This window comes from Colius striatus, chromosome 15 (assembly GCF_028858725.1).
Source record: "Colius striatus isolate bColStr4 chromosome 15, bColStr4.1.hap1, whole genome shotgun sequence".
Lineage (NCBI taxonomy): Eukaryota > Metazoa > Chordata > Aves > Coliiformes > Coliidae > Colius > Colius striatus.
Genome location: NC_084773.1, coordinates 7,110,561 through 7,134,654, shown reverse-complemented (window position 1 = coordinate 7,134,654; position 24,094 = coordinate 7,110,561). Strand labels below are relative to the sequence as shown.

At 46.7% G+C, this 24,094-nt stretch overlaps 1 protein-coding gene across 6 annotated transcripts in view; it reads left to right on the top strand.

The window, feature by feature from the left end:
- POC1A (POC1 centriolar protein A) overlaps positions 1-24,094 on the top strand; it is a 78,933-nt gene that overhangs the window by 8,607 nt on the left and 46,232 nt on the right. The window contains exons 2-5 of one of the 6 annotated variants that reach the window (XM_062008392.1): positions 13,678-13,921; positions 14,612-14,734; positions 19,507-19,591; positions 22,337-22,508. In XM_062008392.1, coding sequence (XP_061864376.1) covers positions 14,681-14,734; positions 19,507-19,591; positions 22,337-22,508 — 311 coding nt within the window. In that variant the 5' untranslated portion in view covers positions 13,678-13,921; positions 14,612-14,680. Of the gene's footprint in view, positions 1-13,677; positions 13,922-14,165; positions 14,196-14,419; positions 14,441-14,611; positions 14,785-18,108; positions 18,181-19,506; positions 19,592-22,336; positions 22,509-24,094 lie in introns of those variants that run through there. The other 5 variants (XM_062008391.1, XM_062008393.1, XM_062008390.1 and 2 more) reach the window with 5 other exon arrangements.

Genomic DNA, 24,094 nt, shown 5'->3' with positions numbered 1-24,094 from the left:
AGGCTCTAAGATGTGAAGCAGATGTTAATCCTGTGCAACTTGCAGCAGGAATGAGACTCTAGTGGCAGCTGGGCTACCTGGAAGGAGGGCAGCCAACACTTCAGCCACAAAATGAGAACCAACAGTGCTACCACACGAAGGTGTGCAAATCCTTGTGCTATCTAGGGCTGAAATCCAGAAGGATCTTCAGGGCTTGTGCAGCACCTGGTCTTGCACTTTGACTGGAGAAGGGACAGCTGGTGCTTGGCACAGCAAACAAGTTGTGCTGCTCTTCTGTGGGTGAATGAAGGGGGCAAGCTCTGGGTTCCCTTGTGAGCTTTTGGCACCATGGATTGCTCTGTGCTACTTGTGCTCTCTGTACTGCTACTACCTTCTGTACTACTGTCACAGACAGGTGGTAACCTTTCCTGTGTTTGTTTTAGCTTGGTTCCCAAAACTGCCTGTCTCCCCAGCACAAACTCTTTCAGTACTTACTATGAAAGGTGATGAGATATTGAGCAAGTAATTGAGATTTAAAGCTCCAGTTACAAGAGTGAATAAACTAAAGCTGCTTCCTAAGCTTGTATTTTAATTGGAAGAAGTAGTTTCAGTACATCCTTCCCAAAGTCCTTGCACTGTCTCCTGGGCTTGATAGATAGTGACCTAGTTTTCATGGAGTGATCTCTCAGTGGTGCAGTCCCTCACCCAGCTGTGCTTGGATGAGGGAGAACAGTGCCTGTGTAAGGTGATGGTCCATATGCCCAGAGTTTGATTGCTCTGCTGTTCAAGGTTTCCTAGGGTAGAAATACTGTTTTATGTTTATTTGGCAGCTTTTCTCCTTGCTACTTGTTCTGGTTTAATTGTATGCTGTGCTGTCAGTTGTGCATGTTGCTGAATACAGTGCCTTTGGGGGTGGTAGTAAGCACAAGTGACACCTTAATAAGGGGCTCTGGAGACATGGCTTTAGTACTAAGCTGCTCCATCTCTCCACAGTTGTCAGTTTAAGGCTTTTAGTCACACATCTCTCCTTTGAAACAACTATTTTTAATGCTCCTGCTGTGTGCTGAGTCCTCAGGAGCCCTGTTAGGTTTTGCTGATGGTGGCTGCTATTTAATTGCTCAGGTAACAGAAGCAGGGCTTGAAAACTCAGATCAACATAATCTCATCTTATCTCCCTGTCAGCAATGGATTTAAGCAGATCAAGACACTCAGAGTGATCATGCGTAGATGCAAAAGTCAGCTGGCTGTGGAGACTAGGGCAGTTCACATGCTCCTAGACTGTTCTCCCAGATGTCAGCCATCCATGCCCTTGCCCTCAACTGGGCTCTCCACTGTCATGGTCAGTGACAGGTCATTCTACCAAGTGAACGATCTGCCATTGCCAGCACATGGCCTCTCCTAACTTCAGCTGCAGTGTCAGGCCCTTTCTCCACTGGCCTTGATGCTCCTTTGCAGCACTGTGTCTCAGGGCTGTGACTGCCTGCCCAGTGTGTTGATTTAACCCTCTATGCAAGCTGAGGCAGTGCACATGGAGAAGCTGGTTTCTCTCTTACCTTTTCCCAGAGAAGCCAGGGGAAGAAGCAGCTTGGATATCACACTGGCACAGAACGGTGTGGGGCAGAAGAGCAGGGAGCCAGGGCTCAGTATGACTCCTCTGCTGAAGCCTCATGTCTGCCTGCCCCTGGGCTGTTTTTGACCCTATCTCTCTTTTTTTTTTTGTGGTTCATGTCAGTGTGGTTTGGGCAATGGTTAATGAACAGGCTCTGGGTTGCTACTGCTTTCTCAGAAGAGATAGGGAGAACCTGGTGTGTCTGCTGTCATAAAGCTTGGCAGAGAACAGCTTGGACAAAGGAGCTGCTGCTGCCAAACAAGACTCTATCCCCAAACCTCTTGGGGCTAGGCTAAGGTCTGGCATTACCCCTGTCCTGCTTCTGGGCTTAATGAGCTGCCTTATCTGTCATGTTCCCTGTGGCAGATGAGGTCTCTTCAGGATTAATTAAAGATCATAAACTGTGACCTAGTTACCAGACTGGCACTATTGTTACTGAAGCTCTCTGAGCCATCAGGCTGTTTAAGAGAGCTTCTTACCCTTGTCTGCTCTGGTTACTCGTTCCATATATCCTTCTGGGACTGACTCTGAGCCCCAGCCAGGATCAGGTTACATTAATTTCTCTAATAGATTCTTTCTTTACCCTGGGGTAAGTAGCTGCTTCCTGCTTGCAGCACACCAGTCAGTGTGGGGATTAGATATGCTGGCCTCTATCTTTCACAGTGTTGCCTCTTTGGGAGGTGGGGCTGAAGATGGGGAGAGATCAGCTACTAGATGAGAGAGAATAGTGCTGGAGACAACATCTAGAGACAGTCCTGTTTTGTGCTGCCATGCCTTAAACCATACTGATGCTAAGGGAGGGTCTCTCTTCTCTTGGCCACCCAAATCCTTCTCGTTTCCAGTTTGTACTTCACTGTAGCAAACCTTTAGCAGTACTCCCCATAAAGAAGCAGAAATGACTAGAGCCTGAGAAGTAAATTGAGTTCTAGCTCTTCTAACCCTGCCAGATTTTCAGGTAGGGCACTCTTCTATCTGAGAATAACTTGGTCTCATATTCCTGTGGTCTGCAGACCTGCAGGACAAGAGGGTCCTTCCTTTGGCTTGAGAGGGTTGCACCACAGGGATCATGGTGGGGACTTGTCTTCTTCACATCTTCCTGCTCTCTCCTTCCCTCCCTTTTCTGCATGTTTGATGGGAGCTGGCCCTGACTGGTGCATTGAATCTCAGCACAGCTGGATGTGATAGAATCACAGACTCAATAGAATTGTTTCAGCTGGGAGAGATCATTGAGTCCAGCCTTTGTCCCAGCCCCATCAACCACTAGCCGATTTCCCCAAGTGCAACATCCACCCATCTCTGAACCCCTCCAGGGATGGTGACTCCAGCACCTCCCTGGGCAGCTGCTTCCAATGCCTGACAGCCCTTTCAGTAAAGAAATTCCTCCCCTGGTGCAACTTGAGGCCGTTTCCTCTTGTTCTATTGCTTGTTACTAGGGAGAACAGCCTTCTGCGCAGAGGCTGCACGTGGCATGTTTACTGTTCACGTGGGGTGAGTTTATGTTCCTGAAGCTCCCCTTGGAGCTGGCCCTAAACTAGCCTGATGTTCTGCCCAGGGTGTGATCATGGCCCCAGTGGGATCCCAGCAGCTCCTGCTGATTTCAGGCAGGAAGAGCATGAAGGAGGCTGTTGAGCGGGACCCTGGGAAACAGCGCTTCCCTTTGTCCTCAGAAGCACATGCATTGGCTTCTCTCCTCTTGTGTTCCAGTGACCTGCTTATTATGTAGGTCATCATCAGTTGGAAGGAAAGAACAGTTTCAAAGTAGAAGAAATCTAGTAGGGCTCCTCTACTGAACAGCTATTTTTTCTGGAAAAGGAGGGAAAGTTGCCCTGGGGGAGGTAGCAGGCAGCGTGGCCCGTTACTCTTAAACACTGGGCAGAGCAGTGGAAGAGGGGAAACTGCAGCTGGAGGGATGTGCAGTACTCTAAAAGCAAGCACATCCAGTGTGCCCTGTGATGGAGGAACAGTGCATTAAGGTAGACAATAGAAACTTGAGTTGTCAGGGTTTCTTTGCCCTTTAATGACTTTCTTGGGCTTGGCTTGGGCAATTGGGAGATTGTTTCTGCCGATCTTACCTTGGTGGTGTGTCTGCACAGCAGAGGCCTATGCCACATATGCTGATGGAGCAGTCCCTGCTGGGAGACAAGACTGTTCTCCTGGGGCAAAAAGGGGACACAGAACAAGAAAATGCCTCTAGATGCCAAAATTAAAACTGGGACCCAAACCAAAATTCATCTCAGTTTTGTGCCAATGCCGTTACTCTGGGGCTGCTCCACTTTGCTCGTAGCAGAGCTGACACCTTGTGATACCCACCAAGAAAAGGGAAAGTCCTTAGCACAAACTTCTGACTGTAACCTAAGCAAGAGACAAATTACTCTGTGAATGAGAAGAGGTGTGGTGAAGTCCAGCTTCACTCATACTTGCCTCTGATACAGTAACTCTTAATATCCCTTACTATCCTCACTTCTGTCTCAAATTCCCTAAAGATTAGCTGGGCTGGAGATATCCTGTGCCTCGGCCGCTTCTCACTTGGGAAAGTGTGTGTTTATGTGTGTTTGCTGGCCAGCCAGCAAACAGGTAGAGTGCTGCAGCCTTTCATTTGCAGGAGCACAAATGTGTCTCCCCTCCTTACCTCTCGCTGGGGGATTTCTCTGTCCCTTCAAAACGTGTAGAAATGCTATGTTTTTGAGACAGACAGGCTAGACAGGAGAGGCTGAAATCACTCCCAGTCTTCACTAGTAATCAAGGTGAGGCAACACAAACTTGTCGTTGTTACCTTAGGTAATGACATTTCAATATGCTGCAGTTTTGGTGATGAAAAGGTGTTTGGGGATGGGGTTTGTGCAGTGAGCAGAGGTCTCTGCCCACGTCTGCCTTGTTGTTTGCTGGGTCCCTCCACCAGATGCCCATCACCACCACATCACTGCTCACTGTAGCAGGGTTGGCTGAGCAACCTCTTGCTGAGCACTTGTGCTGTCACTGCATTTACCCTTGCTAAGGCTATTTGAAGCCTCTCCAGTTACAGGCACAGATTCTTGCACTTGAAGGTGCAACTGACCCTTTTCCCAGGATACAGGTTCTTGCAGAGCCACTTGCTTTGTCTGATGTGTGCCTGGCCCCCGTAGCCTTTGCTCTTCACTTTAAGCCAGCATTTGCTGTGCTGCTAGATAAAGCACTTACATCTGTTCATGACTGGACTGTGCTCCCTTCTCAGCATCTTGATCTTGGTGGTTTCTGTTTAATGAATGAAGATCTCTTCATGGATCCTGGTTCTCCTGCTGTCTAACCCAAGGGAAGGCAGTCCTCCTTATCTCATCACACCACAGCAGTCTAGAGATAGACTGCTACGAGATAGTCTAGAGATAAGTCAATGTAGGAAGCAATACAGCAATGACATTTTCAACAGAATGACATTTTTTCCTCCTGGAGTGCTTTGTGCAATCACATGGAGCAGAGCATGAAGAAAACAGGCAAGCAAACATATATCTTAGCTGGAGGCACTGCCAAGCAATCTGCCAGTGTACCACAGACAGCTTGGGAGTCTTTCTCAAGATGTAGGATTTGTGCCTAGCACAAGATTTTCTGAGTTAGACAGGAGATGAGTGCCCTGAGGCTGGGATTGTCACATTAGCTTGGGGGACTCTTTGCAGAATGAGGCTGCTGTAGACAGCAAAATGCTGGAGTTGTCATGTACTTGTGGTGAGGATAGCCTGTGATCTTTGCTTAGAGGAAGGATTTGTTTAGAAACTGTCTCATAAATGTGTGGTTATGAATGAGTTGCTCCCTCAGTATGTATGAGCCATCTCCATATACATGCCAAGGGCATCTGTCCTGGGCAGACATGAAGCTCCTCTAAAGGGAAGCAGATGAGTTTTCCACATCACAAGCTTTTCCTCATTAAGCTTTTTCTATATTGCTCTTGAATGGAGCAATTCTCCTACAATATTGAACACAGCAGCAGGGGTGAGTCAAGTAGACCTTGTGAAGACTGCCCTATTTTTTCTTTTTTTGTTGTTATTGTAACTGGAATACACTGTGTGACAGGGCACAATGCTGTTCCCAGCACGATTGGTGGCAAATAAGAGCTACTCAGGAATGGTTTGCATTGTGTGGCAGCTGGGGAGAAGCTCCTGTTCCCATCAGCTCAGGCCTGTGAAACTTAACTAAAGGACGATTGGGCTGTGAAAGAACAATTTTAGCCAATGATTAACTGAGTTTACTTGTGTGTCTCATTGTCTTCAGAAGTTGTTGAGGTCATAACTCTGTCAAGATGGAGCATCTAACTCATGTTCTTAAACGGGAAGCAAGGCGAGGGGACCTGGTGTTGTAATGAGCAGTAATACTTTCCTGAGGGAGTAACAGGTGTTATGGGCCAGACATAAACCAGTCCTGGGGTACTGCAAGGTAGGTTGGGACCTATGCAGGCAGGCTGGGGTTCTTGCACCTGTTTGGGAAGTGTCAGGTATTGCTCTGGAGAATAAATGAGGTTAGGCAGCCCTTGGGCTTCTTGAGATACTGGCAATGCTCTGCCTGGGCTGAGGCTCTGCACAGCTTTCTGTTGCAAGAGCCCATCTCCCAGCTGCTCGGCTTTGCTGAGCTCATCTCAAGATAAGTCTTGATATCATTTAACACAGGTTTTCACCCAAACCACGAGACAACAGTTGAACAGTTACTGTAGCCTCAGCTGTTGCCAAACTGTTGTGGGTAGTGAAAGAGGTGTACTGGCACATGGAAGGTCATTAAAGTGAACACCAGCCTGGATCTTGAATACTAATTAGGGCTGCTAGCAAGCAGCTGTCCTACCACTTACTTGTTTTGCAAACTTCAATTATCCTATGAATGAACCTTAATTTGAATGAATCTCAAAGTAGAGCTTGCTTGAAGGAGTAAAATACCTTGTCTGTTCATGCTGTGCTGAGCTCACTGCAGCCTGGAGTTGTTTTTTCCTACATGCCCCCAACCCTGCTCACATCCTGGCTTCCACTTCTGGGGTGGTGCAATGGTCCCAGGCCAGACCTGGGTTTCCCCGGGGCTGGAGTGAGGAGCACAGCTGGGCCCTGCTACTCTGGAGAGGAGGGGCAGGGAGAGGAGTGTGCATCTTGGGACATAAGGAGGATGGTCTTAGCGTGGCTCTCCTCTTTGTCCTGCAGCATGCAAGCAGATCCTGGCACCCCCTGTCCCTGCACTGCACCCTTGCTCACATGGTATTTTCAGACACTGCCAAGAAAAGTGGGCAGATACCCTTCCCACCAAACCTTCACCAAGAGGAATGAGATGGCTTAGTTACAACCAGTTAAAGCCTTAAGGATCACAGCCTCCAGTAAGCCACTCATCTCTCCAGTTGCTCAGTCCAGTGTGGCCACTGCAGCTTGGAGTAAGACCAGGCAGGGAACTGACTTTATAGCTCACTTGTGCTGGGTGAGATTGTGTTGGGGGACAAGAAAATAGACCAGTGTCCCAGCATGAATCACCCATCCATTTATACACAGCTACTGCTTCTCCAGTGGTACCAGGCAGTCCTGCAGGGTGACGGGCTGCAAGGATAAAGGAGTGACTCTCCTCCTGTGACAAGAGGGTTTATGCTAGGCAGTTGTGGCAAGCTACTGTTTTTGCGAGAAGAACAAGACTGCAGATTTGGACTAAAGAGCTTCCCCACTATCTGGACATCCAGGACTGAAGGTTTGGTAGCTAGATCATGAGTGTTACAGCCATTTGATTTGGAGGTTCAGGCTATATCCCTGAGAACTGAGGAGACAAGGCTACAAACAAGAAGTTTCTGATGTGATGCATTTTCAGATTTGATATTGCAATTCTCCTGTGTTTTAAAGGGTTTTTGCCAGGCTATTATATGATTTAATGTTGGCTTCCTTTTCCATCTGTTTTAAGCTGAACTTCATGATGGCACATGGTTGTGCTGACTGCCAGACAGCAGCTTTGGACATGGTGGCCATGCTTCAGTCCAGTGAAAACCTCAGAGCACAGTAAAGCTTTTAAAGGTCTCAGAGGGATCTCTGAAACCACAAAGCCAGTGGGTAGAGACCATACAATACACTGACCAAGAAGGAGGTTTAAGCAGACTCAAACTGTAGTAGCCTTGAGGAAAAAAAAAAGCTTCAAACATGCATAAACTAATGATCCTTATATTAAATCCATGAAAGACCAGGTTTCCTTAGGTCTGCTGTTGATGGAGCTCCTTGCATGGTACAGGAAACAAAGTTGCTCACAAATTAGAAACCAAGTGAGCTGAAAAAATGTCTGGATTGTCTGCAACTGTTTGCTAGTAGTATAGGACAAAGGTTAAACATTCATTTCTCTCTAGGATCTTTTATTTCACTAGTACTTCTATTTTATTCTAGTACTTTTGTTTCACCTGCCCAGTGCTAATTCAGTGTAGCTATCTGGAGGGTGGGATGGCACACACAGCACTGGGGGAAGGAGATGCTTTTGGGTGAGGATATAGCATGAATACCCACCGTTGTTGGACAGCTGGCCAGGCCAGGGCTGCTGTTGCCAGTTAGAGGGAATGCACTGAGCTTCTGGAATGCAGGTGAGCTGCTGTGGCCTCTGCCCCTGGCAAGGCACTGGGCAGGATTTAGCCTCAGCATCCAGGGTTGCTTCTTCTCCAGAGTTACCCTGCTGCAGTCAGTCCCATTATGTGTCATGGTATCTTTGGACCAATGAGAAGGTGATGACTTAGCCTGTGTTACAACCTCTGCCCTGGGTTTCTCCTGCTCTGGTGAGTTCTGAGTCACTGTTTATTTACAGAATGCACGCAAAAGGTACAGCATATGGCTACAGATCGATACAGGATAACACTTTTATTACAGACATTGGTGTTTGGGCTTTGGGCTGAGTATGTGTAGCAGAGACCAAGCAGTTGCACAATCTGTGTAAGTAGTCACCCATTCTTTGTCCACCTGACTTATTGCTTTAGCCCAATGACTTAACTGTCTGTGGTTGCTTTTACTATGTAAGGAATATGATTTTCCTACTGCAAAAGGGGTTTAGCATGCATGAGCTTTGTATCATCATTCCACCTCCGCTATTGCGTAAAAGCATTAGGTCAAAAGCTGTAAGAGCATTACATCTGCACAGCTGTACTTCACTTTGGAAGGGTTATGTAAAAGTTGTGTTTGACATAAAACAATTTCATGAGTTTACTAGAGACAGTTTCTTATTGCTAAAGCCTCCTCTTCACAGTCTAATCACATAGCAAGCACCATGAGAGCTCACATCACCATGAGCAACCACAGCTCAGCTCAGGGATGATGTTTGGTGCTGTACCACCCTGAACACGGAGCGTAAGAGCTTATGGTATGATTGGCACCAGGAACATTTACCTTAGAATTATGTCATGAGATGAAGGTACATCTTCATAGCAGCAAGGACTTGTTCCTGTAACTGTGCAAGAAATGTGTATAAAACAGTTGCAGTAAAATCACACTTTTGTTGTTTGGTTGAAGTTGAAAGGACAAGGCAACACACTCTCTGTGCTCTAGCATAGTCCTAAGCTAAGCTAACTGGCAACAGGTAGGTGTGGGTAGTTGTTGGGCCAGCACAAGAAAGTTGGGAGTCTTTGTTTATAATTAAATGTAAATAAGCTGTGATGCAAAATTCCCATACTTCTCTTCTTTGGGTCTTTTTTATCCATGACACCAATGATTGCAACATCAGTGTGACTAATCCTATGCATGGGATTTATCTAAGATGTCTGTTTCATCTGAGGTTAGACTGTTTGCACAGTTCGTTGTAATACTTTACAAACAAGAAGCTGAGCAGCCCGCTGCAGTGATGTGTGGCTTTTGGAAGTGTTACCCTGTCTTCTGCTCAGGCTCACAAGAGACAAAAGGAAGAACCAAATGCATGAGACACTTTGAGAAACCAGCCTGTAAAATCCCACACCACTAGACAAGGAGGCTTTGCTTTACACAAACAAAATTGAGCCTGGAATACTTGCCTCTTGCTGACTGCATGTGACAAGCAAGTCAGGCCAAACGTCCATCCAGCTAGCAGCAGAAACTAAGGAAAGACACCGGTGTACTTTATGCTTCCCGCAATCCCCCGAGCCAGAAGATACAGCCCAGGATAGGAAAGTGATGGTGAACTCATTCTGCATTGATCTCTCTAAGCCTTTTATGAACTTGCTTGGTTTAGATCCAGAACTTGACAATGATTTAGAAAGTTCTGTATAATTTGGAAATTAACTTCCTTCAAAGAAATGAGTATTGTGTGTTCAGTGTCAGCTGCACTCTCCTGCCTTCTGAACTCTAGGACGGCATATCGTGCTGTCATGAAACTTGCTGGGCTTTACAGCTCACAGTTTGAAAGGCATAAGTTTTCATTTTGGCGAAGTATCCTGTAATGTCAACAGCTTGCATTTCTGACATCTTTTGTCATGGTCTAAGTATTTATGGCAACTGTGTTATGCTGGAGAGTTTTTTCCCTGAAGGTCAGGACAGTTGCAGATCAAACAGCCTGTCTCTCCCTGTGACAGTCCTTTATGTGTGCAGTTTCTAAGAAGCTTTTGCTAATTAGAAAATTTCCCCTTGGAATAATTTGACAGAACTAAATGCTGCCAACCCTAATTATTCAGTAAGTTGATTTAGCAAGTGGGAACCTTCCCCTCTGCCTTCTAGTTATGAACCTTTGTGATACAACTAGGTTTGTGCTGAGGACTGTTCTGTTTAATTAGGACAACAAAACAATGGATGCTCTTAGCATGAAATTCTACCCTCTGAAATCAGACACAATCTCTCTTCAAGTGAGCACAAAATACTGAAACATACGTAACAGATTTGGAAACAACTGGCCTGGCACCTCAGCTGTAATAATAACAGTGTTCAGCCACTGCCTACTCTTGGCAGAGGCACTGTCTTCTGTGAAGGAAGCACCCAGCTTGAACCAGTGCTTGGTTATTCTCCAGTGCCTGCTTTAGTGCAGCACTGGTCTGGTCAGGCAACACCTTTCTTGTGCTGGTTCTTCAGGGAAGTCCCTCATAAAGGACAAATTTCAGTAGATCACTTCCTCATTCTGCTCTTCTGCTTCTACTTGCACAGGTTAAAAGTTACCACAAGCTTGAAAACTAGGCTCTTGAACCTAGTCCAAGTGTGAATGCAGCCATGCTGGAGTCTGGTCACATCAGCTAAGGATCTGGTCCTTCTAAATAGTTGTGGTTATTCAAGGAAGCAAGCAATCCTCGAGGAGTAGTTGAGTGTGATATCTTCCTGTTCTCCTCCTGGCCACTTGGGTCATGCCAAAGTGCAACAAGTATTTTCCATTCAGCTGGGGCAGCAGGCTGTGTAGATAAATACGTCTGTGTTCAGCAGGCTGTGCAGGAGGGGGCGTGTCTGTGTCCCTTTAGGCTGATCTGCACTTTGGCATGTCCCATCTCCCCTTCCCAGATGCTTCCTTCTGTTCTTCAGTAAAGCAGGAAATGACATCGCTTTTGGTTTGGTAAACAAAACAGAAGGCCAAAAGCCAGCTACTTAAAACATGTTCCTCTGCTGTAACTGGGAAAAAACCATCTCTACTTCAGATAGAGGCATCCACTGTTTGCATTGCTCATCCTCCTGGCAGGGCTTATGGGCTTTGTCTTACCTCATATGATTTCAGCCTAACATTTCTGATCTTTCTCTTTTGGAGAAAGATACTCAAACCTCTGCTATGCTGTCCCTTCCTCCCATACATCCCAGGTTCCAGCTGCCTCCCACGTCTTCAGGAGTTGATTAAAAAAGGTTTTGTACAATGGGTCAAGGTACAGTGATAGACAAAAAATGCTCTTGGTCTTGATAGAGCTTGCTTTATCTATCTGGCACATTGTGACCTGGCATTGAGCTGAGAGGCAGAGGAATGTGTCTGCTCTCCAAGAGGGAGTAAACTTGACCAAGAAATGCAAGGCTGGGTGACTTGTGGTGGAAAATAAACTCTTTGGAGGCCTGAGATGCTGCTGGGACCAGTGGCTTCTACACAGCTCAGGATAACTCAAACCAGCTCATCTCAAACTCACTGCAGCCATACCACCTCTCTCTTTGACTTGTCCATCTTCCTGTGATAATAACCTTCTTTCTTCCCCTTTCTGCTTTTGCATAAGAAAATGGAACGAGTGACTTCCTGAAGGCAGAGGTGGCTGTGATCACTGGGTCCTGGCTCTCCACCCCAAAGGGTTTGCCCTGTTGCCAAGCAATGCACATTGCTTGCATGCGTGGCCTTGACCCTTGGCTTGCGTGAACATTTGGTGAGCTTCACCCTCAGAGCAAGCCTAAATGGCTAAGGATTTTCCAGATATAAAGTGAAAGCCAAAAGCTGAACATGGATGCTTTTCAAGGACCAGAACATGTTAGGAACTGGCTTGTTAGCGGAATCTGTAGTTTGGGTTGAAGATTCACATCCATTTGCTAAAGTCTGAAGCTAGATGGTGAAATATCCTCTGCTCCTCCCATTTCCCATCACTAAATGCAGCATTAAGACTCTTTTACAACATTTTAAGGGACTCATGCTTAGATATAAACCATACAGTAATGTTTCTACTGTCCCTTGTCCTACTGCTGGTGAATCTCTGTTGGCAAGCTCTTAATTCATTGGGATAATAGTGGCCTGCCTGCTTTTGACACTGTTTCCAAACTTAGGTGACACTTAGGACATCAATCTAACTAGATTGTTAAAGAAGAGTAACCTGGGACTGCTAACGAGGTGAGCTCAGGGGTTGTTTTGGGCTCTCAGCTGTTTGCTGGGTCTCTGTAACCTTAGAAATAGCTTCCCCTGTTACACATCTCGCAAAATGCTGTAGCCAGAGAGAGAAGACACTGGGTATCACAGATGGATTCTTTGCATTGATCCTGCTGGCATGAAAAGGGTTTACACCACACTAAGGCTTGCTGCAATGTGTTTCAACAAGGGAAACCTTTCCCCCTTGCTTGGCAGAAGCATTCATAGCCCTTTTGAAAGGTTCGTTTGCTACCAGGAAACTTTCTCAGCTGCAGGACAAATCTCAGGGCAGATGAGGAGTCCTTGCTCACAGATCTTTAAATGCTGTCCTGAAAGAGCTGTGTTAGTACTGTGGTAGTGCCTGGGATGTTGGGTCAATATAGCTTATGTCAAATATGTGAAGCTGGCTCAGGAAAAAAACTGTTGCCAGGTCTTCAAATCTAGAGAGAGCAAATTTCTTCATGCACCCCTTCTCCTTTCTTGTCAAGTATAAGAAACAAAAGGCAAAATATCTTCCTCCCAGTTAAACTCCTCCAGAGCTACAGGATCCCCAAAGGATGAAGGGCACAATGCAGCTAGTGCTGAGGAGAAAGCATGCCAAAATGTCAGAGCACATCGTGCCACCACATGCCTGGAGCGTGAGGGGCCCGGTGGCTGTCACAAAGGTGATGACACCCATATCGGGCACAGCTTGGCTGTCCTGGTGCTGGGCTGAGCTGTATGCTGACCTCTTCCAAAAGCCACTGTGCAGCTCAGAGGGAAAAATGCTGATCTTTCACCAACCTATGGCTTTTAAAGAATGTGCAGCCAGGGCTTGAAAGATGTTTCTCCAGTGAATCACAAAAACTTCAGAAGTGAGGGCCCTGGGATAGCCGAGGCTGCAGCTGTCCTGCTCCTCTCAGCGCCTGCAGCTGTCTGCACAGCACCACTGCCTGCTGAGCTCTCGGGTCCCCCTGCTGCTGCCTTGGGCAGGGAAAAGTAGCACTTGCTTTGCAGCAACCTCTCCCCTGGCTGCTCCCTTCTGCCAGGCTGTGGGTGCCACCCTGCAATGTGACTGCCATGTGGCATGAGCCCCATGGTGATGTTTGAGAATGTTCAATGGGAACCTGCAGTTGGCACCAACAGGTCCCAGTCCGCCTTCGGTTGGTGTCTGGCAGGACTAAGCCCAGCTGGCCAGAACACTGGTTGCCAAAGAAAGCTTGAGCCCAAATAAGACTAGATGGGTTGAAAGAAGCTGTCACCAGCTGAACTCTCCTCCTCCTCTTCCTCAGGCAAGCTGGTGGAGTCATAATAAAAGATGACTCATTCCATCCCAGGAGTGATGATAACTGGACCAAAAATGACACTCCAACTTCTGAGGAGACTGAAACCTCTCCTTTTTCAAGCAGCTCTGGAAAGCTGCCCACGGAAATGAGTTCTACTCCATTTGGTGGATTGATGATGGAGCCTTTGTTGCCATCAACAAGGAAATGTTCAAGAGGGAAGTGCTGGCCAGAAGAGGACCTGTGAGAGTTTTTGAACTGGAGACCATGTCAAGTTTCCATTGTTAGCTTGACCACTGTGGGCTGCACTGGACGTGTCTGACTTGTCTAACTCTGGGATGAATTTCCAGCAGAAGCAGCTCCTAGAAAGGTACATCTGTTCCTTCCAACCAGCATTGTAGCTGGGCAATAAGCTTCAATAAGTTTATAGGTTTAAAAGTTAAGCCCAAATGTGATCCACTCCAATGATTAATGTTGATTGGAAAACAGCCTAATGGAGAGAGCTGAGGTGCTTGAAGCAGGCTCCTCCAGCACTGCCAGGCTGGTAATGCCTTTCTGTTTTGCTAGGTGAGAGATGCTGGATGGTGCAGCATTCCCTGCTCTGGCCAGGCCTGCCAGGGTTGGTGCAGCAGTGTCCCTGCCAGGTGTGTGCACTGGGTGCATGCCCCATGAGTGGGGAACTCCAGGTCACAGAGGTGTCAGCTTCACTCCTGTGAACTCAGCTGACGTTTTCCTAGGATGGGCCTCCATGCACTTTGAGTGCTGGGTTGACGCAATCATGAGTTCAGTGAAGGCTGAACTCCGCCCACCCCTGCAGGCAACAGCAGAGACAGTTGAGGGACAGACAGGGGCCACCTGTATCCGAAGATATTTTGAATGTGGATTTAATGTATGTTCAAGTAACAGATTTGAAGATCTTACAGTGGCTTAAGACACTAGAACCAATGTAAATGGTCAGAGACTGAGATGGCTTTGTAGATGCCCAGAAAGTTGCTGCTGGGATTCTGGCTGGATCCAGCTTGCCAGGATTTCTCACTCCTGAATCCTTCTCCTTCTTTAGGCTTCTTCTGGAAAATGAAGACATGTACGAGCTCCCTTCCCTCCACCTCTCCTGGATGGCTGAAGCTTCATGCAGGGAGCAGCAGTGTATTCCTCTGGCACTCCAGGATATTTCCTGGTGTTGGTATGTCCTGTCCCCTTGCCACCCTTTGCCTCACCACTGTGACTGTACAGGTGAGCCGTGACAGTAGTACAATTCACCTTCAAAGACAAGGCAGTAAATAAAATAGGGTACTGCAATTAACAGGGCACTTTCTATCTCTTTGTCTAGCCGATGCTTCAGATCTGAGACAGCAGCTTTTTCTTGTAGTGGCCCAAGCAGCTCCAGAGCCCATCTCCGCCAACCCTTTGCTTTCCAGCAGCAAAGCAGCCCTGTATGGCGAGTGCTGTGGAGGGGCGATGGGCTTCCCCAGCCCTGCCAGCCTTTTCCAGTTGTTGCTACAGTCAGCTCATGTCACCTTTCTCCCCCTTTTTCAAGGCTCAGATAACAAGAACTAAGACAAACAGGTGACCTTTGGCTGAGCTTCCCCTTTAAACTCCTGTGACTTTTGCTTTACTGCCTAGTTGTTATGCGGCACAAAAGATCCGTTCTGATAGCAGTGGAGGCTGCCCCACTCGCCTTTCCTCTCACTCTCACAGTATGAAAGCTCCCTGAATTTGCTTGAACAAATTTGCATTCATCTCAGTGAGAGATTTACTTGAGGAAAAGATTTTTTTTTCTCCCAGCTTAACTCTGTAAGAGATCAAAATAAGCACAAAGGCTGGTGGGAGGGAAAAAAAAGACTGTGGTCTATAAATAAATGGGTTTGGCACACATGGGAGGACAAAGTCATTAGGAAGAGAGGAAAACATGGATGTGACAGCAAGCTACATCTTCAGCTGATGTAAAACAGCATCTCCCCATGGAAGCAATGGGACCATGTCATTGTCATCAGTTCAGCTCCTTGATGCATCTGGTCCCCTCTGCAGTCCCTAAACTGTAGCTGCCTCTCTCCACAGCTGCAATGAGGGAAGCATGGACTGCATTGATCTTCACCTGCAATTTCTGACTTCTTGTTGCTCTCTGCTTAGACTGCCTAAATCCCTGCTCTCTGAGTGTGAAGTGGCAAGGACAGGGTGGCTGTCCCATCCCAGCCAGCTGGGTGGACATACACCAAAGCACTGTAAGGCTGGTTGCTCAAGGCCCCTGCTTCCATCTCTATGGTATATTGGGATGGGACACAAAACAACTGTGGAAGACCCATGCTGGGATCATGGTGGTCATGAAGACAGGAGGACCTTGTTCTTAGAGTGCTGCTAGTGACTGGGTGCAGTTGCTGGCTCTATCTTAGGTTGTGCACATTGCCTTAACCGATTTCGCATCTGTTGGTGTTTCCTCTGCAGAAGGCAAATACTTCTTCCCACCAGTGGTCTCATTGAGAACCTTAACGTTCTCCGGGAAAATGGTCTCATCATGGCTTTCTGAAGCCTAGCACACTGGCATATTCTTAAAACTTGAGAAGTATGTCTAGAGACTGGTATGCTCAGCAGCTTAAATATTAACAGGACATGTGAGAACTGGGGGTTGCAATACAGAAGTGGTAAACATTTAGTTTAGTTGCTAAACTTAGACTTGCTCAGAAGTTAAATGCTTTATGAATTGAACTGGAAGTCAAGGGTTAGCTGTAATTTCATGCAAGAACGATCCACCTCAATTCTGGGTGGGTCTGATGCTGTGCAATAGCTTTGCTGGCCAAGGTGGCTGCACGCTACCTTGCAGCATGCAGGGACCACAGTCCTGGCATGGCTCTATCATTATGACAGAGGTGGCAGATCCTGGGGCTTCTTCCTGATTCATGGTCATACAAATAACCCCAGGGAAGGACTTGCGGAGAATTACTACATAATGCCTAGTTTGCAAGCTGGGAAGTGGTATTTGAGGGGCTAGCTCAATGCTTTTTCTGCCCAGAGCAATGGTAGTCTTAACGAAAAAGATGGCTAGTTTGGCATGATTCATCTTTAATGGAATTACGTTGTATTTTATCCAATTTCCCTACTTATTTCTGTATCTTGAAAAAACTGAAGGCTGGAAGAGGCTCCAGGCTGCCCTCAGGTGGCCATCTGAAGTAAGAACGTTTAATAGCACAGAGTCCAACCTTTAACCTAACGCTGCCAAATCCCTAAGCACCACATCTACACTTTCTGTTCCTGTTTTTTCCTGATACCAAATCTGAACCTCCCCGGTGCAAATTTAGGCCATTTCTTCTTGTCCTGTTGCCTGTTACTTGGGAGAAGAGAGTGACCCCACTTCACCACAACCTTCTTTCAGGTAGTTGTAGAGAGTGATCATGTCTCCTTTCAGCCTCACTCTTCTCCATACTAAACCACCCCCATGTCCCTCAGCTGCTTCTCATCAGACATGTTCTCCAGACCCTTTCCCAGCACAAGCACCATCTCCAGGCACTGACCACCACTGCCCTGGGTGCAGCCAGCACACACTGAGACTGGCTTGATGCTTTGGACTGATTTAGGGAGAAAACAGCTGTAGCTGGGATGAGAAAGGTATGTTTGGATATTGCTCAAAGCAAAATGTCCTGGCAGATAAGGAAAAGGTTTGAAATTGTTAAGTGTTCCGGTTGACTGCTTTTCCTTAGAAAGCAAATGTTTTTAGGCCTGCATGAAGCAACTTTTCGGTTAGAGATGTTAATCTTAAAAAAATTAGGAGGACAATTAGAAAAGGCACAAATGTAGGACTGTGCTGACTGAGGAGAGAGGCCAGAATGACAAAGGTAATTAGTTATTAATGTGCACAAGGCATCCCAGCCAAGTCGGGGCACCCCCAAAGTGGCTTTACACCAGGATCATACACCCTTCAAGCGTTCAGGCACAACACGAGTACCCAATCGTAGAAAAACTTCACAAGCTGCCCTATTTCTGCAGTATCCTTGCTGCTTGTCAGTTGATGCAGACGTCCCTGGAGCCGGCCACGCTGGAGCTACATGGGTTTGATGCTGGGTAGGTTTCAGAGCCACGTCGGAGGAGCTTGGACACTGGTGCTAACTTGGTTGTCCATGGTATTTGTTATCCCTGACACAGCACAGGCCTTGTGCCCATGGCCAGGCCACCTTTTAGTGATGTTTCACTTCAGCACAAACACGAGCGGAGCCTCCAGTACAATTTCGCTCCTTACACTGCAAGGTATGACGCGACCTAATGTATCTTTAGAAAGCAAATGCGCTTTCCTGATAGACTGTTGTATCGATGGATCGATGTAACGGTGCGTGAACACCGCGGACCCCCGGCCGGGCCGAGCTGTGCTGCGTGTGAGGCGCGCTCCCGCCAGCGCTGAGGCGCGGCCGCCCCGGCCGGGCCGAGCGGTGCTGCGTGTGAGGCGCGGCCGCGGCCCTGGCCCCGCCCGCGGCCCTGGCCCCGCCCGCGGCCCTGGCCCCGCCCGCGGCCCCGGCCCCGCCCCCGGCCCCGGCCCCGCCCCCGCCCGCCTTTTCCGCTCCGGCGCCGAGGGCGGAACCGTTGCTGCGGCGCGCGGGAACCGAACCGCGGCGCGCGGGAGGCGTCATGGCTGCCGGCAGCCTGGTGAGGGGCCGGCCGCGACGGGACCCGCCGTGGCTGGAGGGTTGGCGGCTGCCGGGGACGGGTCGTGGTGGGGGTGTGTGTGCGCTTTTGTGGCCGCTGGGCTCGGGGTTTTTTGGGAGAGTGGCCCTTGGGCCGTGTCCGGGTGTGGGGCGGCTGGTGCTTTGGGTGAGTGAGGGGAGGCAGGGATGATGCGGGGCCACGGGAGAGTGTCTGAGGCTGCTGGGGCTGTGGGGACGGGGCGGTGATGGCAGGTAGTCCTGGGGTTAGGGGAGACTTGGTGCTCCTGGAGTTGGACTGTGCAGTAGCTGCTTACCTGGGCTGGGGCCGTGGGCTGTCATCGTGCAATTGGGACTGAGAGGAGACAGTGCTGGGCTTGTGGGGAGCCTAATGCTGCTGGGACTTGGGGGGGCAGTCCTTGGCCCTAGGGTGGTCTGTGTTTGCGGGCACCTCTAGGCTACTGGGAGAGGCTGGTGCAGGTGGGGTGAGCTCTGGTTCTGGGGTGAGCTCTGGTTCTGGGAAGAGCTGGTGCTGGGTGCTGTGGGAGGAGGTCAGCCCTGTTATTGTGGGGCTGGGTTCTTGTTTGAGCAGGCTGGGGCTGCAGCCAAACACCAGGCTGTGTTGGAGGTTGTCAGGGAGGCAGAAGCTGTGTGTATGAGAGGGGACTGATGACTGATCAGCCTGTCCTGAAGTCTGTACAGTTTTAAAGAGTTACAGACTCTTGTAATGGTTCTCTTGGTGTTTGTGGTTTTTTGTGTTTTGTTTCCCCTAATCTCAGGCTTTGTTTGGCCTTTGCAGTAAGGTGATGAATAGGGACATCTAGTGTTCCATGGATGTAGAGGAAAGGTAGTGGATCAGTCTGTTTTGCTGCAGTTCTGATTCTACCCGTGTGTTTCCACAGGTGTATTAAGTTTGCAAATTTGTCCTTTGTACAAAGAGTAGCCTCTTGGCTAAACCTGAGCTGAGATGAGCAGCTGTCAGAGCAAACAACAGGACAACACACCTGCCTGATCAGGTGGTGGTGGACAAAGCTGATCTGTTCTGAAGTCAGCTGTGGGGATCTCTGTACTGGCTGCATGTTGTAAATAATGCATTAATAATTGTGCAAATCACCTAAGATCCAGGGGAGTTATCAGTTTGGATAATTGTCCTCTTCTAAAGTTTGTCAGTACATGTGAAATTTGCATTTTGTGTTGCGCTGTGTTCTTATCTTTACCTGGCTTTTGTAGACTGAATACATGGTTTGATTCACTTCTCTTAGAAATAAAATAGTTTTGTTGTGCAAAGGTGGTTCTTAATCTCTAATATCTCAACATGACTGTCTTCTAGGAAGATCCATCCTTGGAGAGACACTTCAAAGGCCACAGAGATGCTGTCACTAGTGTGGACTTCAGTCTCAATAAGAAACAATTGGGTAAGTTGTCTCTCGGTGTTTTGATGACCACATGATAAAGACAGAGCTTCTCTGCTTTAGTTAGATGGAGGGAGCAGTGGAGGTACTGAGCTGTACGAGAGCAAAGAACTTGTTTTCCTGATTAATAGCTTTTGGAGAATTTTGGAATAAACATTTCTGTATACTCTGAAAAGAATCCTGTTGTTGGACCTGAGGGGTGGCAGATTGTGTATTCTTCTAGAGCTTTAGGGACATCCACCATTGCTTAGTTCTCACAGCTCTCTCTATCAGGTGTTTGATTTAGAGTAAGACCTTACTTTTTCTTCTCCATCTTCCATTTCTGCCCCATACACAGGTGCCTGTGGTTATGCCAGGGTTTGTGTCCTACCTGCTATTCAGTAACCCACTGCATGTGCATTGAGTAGGAACCAGGAGGGGCTCTGGCTCTTAGTGAAGCCCCTGTTTAGTTAGTGTGGCATGGTGGGCATTGCTTTGGCTCACAAAGAAGATAAGGCAGAAATGGTAGTTTGAGGCATTAGATTCTCTTTGTGTATCCATAAAACTTTCTGCTGTCAGTGCAGATGTCTGTGCTGATGCAAAGGAGGTCTGAATGTCATTTAGCTTTGCTTTTCAGTAGCCTTTCAGAGCAGCATGGGGTCCTCTGCCTCCATCTATTCTTAGTAAATGAGACCAGGTAAGAAAAGGACAAACTCTTAAAACTTTTCTTCATTAGGTACTGTTGGGACAGTCAAGTGTACTTGACTCTTCCGAGATTTTCAGGTTCTTCCCCACCCCTCCCAAACAAAACAACCAAACCTAGAAAACTCCATCTTTTTATTCCATTAGATTGCTTGCCTAGCCCAGTAAGGCTAATACCTACTGCCAACAGTCACATATAAGCAGTATCATGCTGTAGTGCTTTATTGAGATATCAGAGCATTATTTTCCTGACATTTCTTATTGCAGCTTAATATCCTGGCCAATGTCTTAGTGGTGTTATGATTAATGTTCAGATCTCTTTGACACTAGGCTGTGTGCTCCATCCACATTTACAATGTCTCTCCTTGAATTTTAACATCCCTAAGGAAAGGTATTGCCAGTATGAAATAGAAAACCAAACTAAACCAACAATTGAACTGACAAATAGATAAGGTTTTTTTGTTTCCCCTTAGGGGACAGCATAATGAATGATCCTGTTTGAAATAAGCATATATTAATCCCAAATAATAGCAGGACAGATGACTCTTATTTTTTGTGTTGAAATGACTGTGAAATAGATTTTGCTGGAAGTGTCTGTCTCTTTGGTATTTTGCCATAACACTAATGAACTGAAATCTTCTGGTACTTATGATACTGCTGTATCATCAAACTGCTCTTTTTTTTCTAGGAACCTCTTACGATCTCTCTGGAGTAATGAACCACTTGGCACTTGGGTAGAAAGATACAAATGGAGCTTGAATTTGTTGGCAGGCTAAGATGTATATATTTTGTATTTGCCTGTGGAAAATCTGCATTTTTTTCTGATATCTAGACATGAAAATTAATTTGAAGGGGATTTAAGTTGCCATGGGCATGTGTTTGCTCTTTTAAAAATCATTAGTGTTCCGCTGCTACAGACTTCACGCGGTGTGGCAGGCTTGAGGGGACGAGCAGCTCTTCAGCTTGCATTGCACTGAGTCAGTGCTGGGCCCTGGGCAAGGGAGTTTTAGGCTGAAGTGGAATTTATTCTTGTGTTTGGGAAACCTGTTGCCTGGTATTCTTGGCAAGGACTGATAAGGCTCTTGTCAGGGAAGGGTATGTAGCTTGCATGATGTTCAGTGTCATGGAGATGAGTTGTCAACTGTGCTTTCAATGGGTGCAGTGTGTGCACCTGAATTCTGCCTTCTGCTTAACTGATTCTGCTCTTGCTGCAGAGGGAGGATCTTGAAAAAGCAGCCTCTGTCCTGGGGAATGGCTGCCTTCCTGTTAAGTAGAGTCTTTGCCCTTGGAGGTTTCTCTCCAGCCCTCTCTATTCCTTCTTGTCTTTGGAGCATGAGCATGCTTTTGCCCCCTTGCCCAAGAGTAAAGACAAGTTGTGGTGGTTGTTGGTTGGCTGTTTATTCCCACAGGTGAGTACAGAAGTAATGAGTGTAGGAGTGGGTAGATGGAGGGACCCCATCTCTATCCATAGTTCTTTAAAGCCTCTCATGACTAGCATCAATTCCTGTTTACCCTTCCTGCTAATAGCACATCAAACATTGCTGTTGTCATGTTTGCAAGCTTGTATTTTGCAAGAACTGCAGGGTTGACTGTCCTTGCTTTTGCAGCAAGGGAGAGGTGTTGGAGTTGCCTTTAAATTGTCAACTCACAGGGCTTCTCTGCTTAAGCTGTAGTGTGTCACTTGATATTTAATCTGCTGCAGCTGATACCAGTCTCTGCTTCCCAATAAAAGAAGTGATGAGATGACCTCCATTCACAGACCTATGTGGTTCCTTAGTGCCTATTTATTTGGAAGGAGTTTTACAACTTGTGGATCTTTTGCCTCTGCAGCTATTGCATGACCTGACTCTTGGAAAGAAGGTGTCAGTCTGAGCCAATGCATGACAGACTTTGTGTTGTCTGAGTTACTAATGAAATGTAGAGCATGCAAAACACTGGTGAAGCTTCATGGACAATGCACTTGAGGTTGCTGGAAGCTGTGATGGTGAACTGAGTGTAAAATGTCATTGCAGTGTAATTGGAGGGGAACTAATGCAGGTTTGATTTTGTTTTTTCTCTTTATTTCAGCAAGTGGCTCGATGGATTCGTGCCTGATGATTTGGAGTATGAAACCCCAGATGAGAGCCTATCGCTTTGTGGGCCACAAAGATGCAGTGATGTGTGTTCAGTTTTCACCTTCTGGTCACCTAGTGGCTTCGGGCTCTAGAGATAAAACAGTCCGGTTATGGGTACCCAGTGTGTAAGTATCTTTTCCTTTCTGCCTCTCATCTTGTGTTTTAACTATTGTTTGGGTTTTCTCTTTGCTTCTTCATAGCAGTTCACCAGCTATGGGACTGAGATCTATTGGAGGGGAAAGAATTTTTTGTGACAGCTCTAATACAGAAGGGCTAGTTTGGTCTTGAAATAGCATCAGAACCAAAACTCATTACAAAACTTAAAGTCAGTATTGACATCCTTTGCTAATAATGTAGCTCATCAGTGGTGAGCTGTTGTATTTTTCTTCCCTTTTCTCCCAAGTCTGTCTTTCCACCTATCAAATGGATCCTTCGCTTCTCTGCCAGCGTTGAGGAGGATGCTGAAGCACAAGTTGAGGTTTAGTGATGGTGATAGCTGTTCTGTGAGCAGGGTGGAGGTTACTAGCTTGCATGCTTGCTGTAGTCCACAAAAGTTTTAACTTCCATTTCTTAGTCTAAAACCAGTAACTGTTCCACAGATAATAAATGATGGTGTATTACTAAGATTAAAGACAATACTTTGAGTATGTATTGACTTTTTTTGTCAGCTTGTCTGTGATTAACGAAACTATACTTTTGATACCTTAAGCTAATTCTGAAGTTTCATTTTTGAGTGGTGTTTAGTTGCTTTAACTCATGAACACTTGGCAAGTTTGAAAGCTTCAGCTTAACAGATTTGCACTGTCATTAAAAGGGCAGGGAGAAACTGCCCACAATAATCTGTGGGCCAGGGCTTTATCTCCAGATAAAGCTGCAGACCTTTTTAAGGTTGATATGTTACTGAAGGAGTCAATCCTGCTCTGGTCTGTTTATGTCAATTTTGGGGATTTATTTTCTATAAGCTGTGCTGACAGAATTTGATAATTTCATGTTTTTGCATGAGTTTTTATCAGACTTGGGCATGTTCTGTAGTTTTGGACAGAAAGAAAACTTTCCTGAGAAGTAACCTTTACTGTTCCATGCCTTCTGGCAGATAAAGGATATAACAAAACTAGGCAGCTCTGACCTTTTCTGAGGAAGGAGGGAACATTTCTGGAAGGTACGCAGTGCTTTGATTTTTTTGTTCTGCCTGTGAGTATGGAGCTCCTGGTAGTATGGTACATACTAGAGATGTATTTTTTTTGACCAAGAGTCCCATAAACCTGTTGGATGTCTAAATATGTTGCACTTTGAACTCCTAATATGTCTTGTTTATTTGCCAGAGGAATGCCTCTTTATTTACTTGGAAATGATGGGTAAAGAAGAGTAACAATACCTTGTCTTTTGTCCTGCCTTCTTGAGTTGATTGTAGCTTGCTCAAAGTTGTACGACATCAGACATACTGAATTCAGTTGCATTTATTTCTTGTGTGGTGCCACATTGGAAGCATTCAGCTGGAGTATGGACCATTGCAGCAACAGTTGTGAGGTAGTTCCCTGCTTGTCTCTCTCCAGATGAGCTGTGAAAACACTTGCCTACCTCCTCACCTGCCTTGCAGCAAAGGACCTGGTAACAGTACAGAATGTAGAAGCTTCTTTTATATTGATGTTTCCATAGATGTTGGTTTAAATGGTTGCACAAATCAACAACAGCATTTTTGCCCCTGTACAGG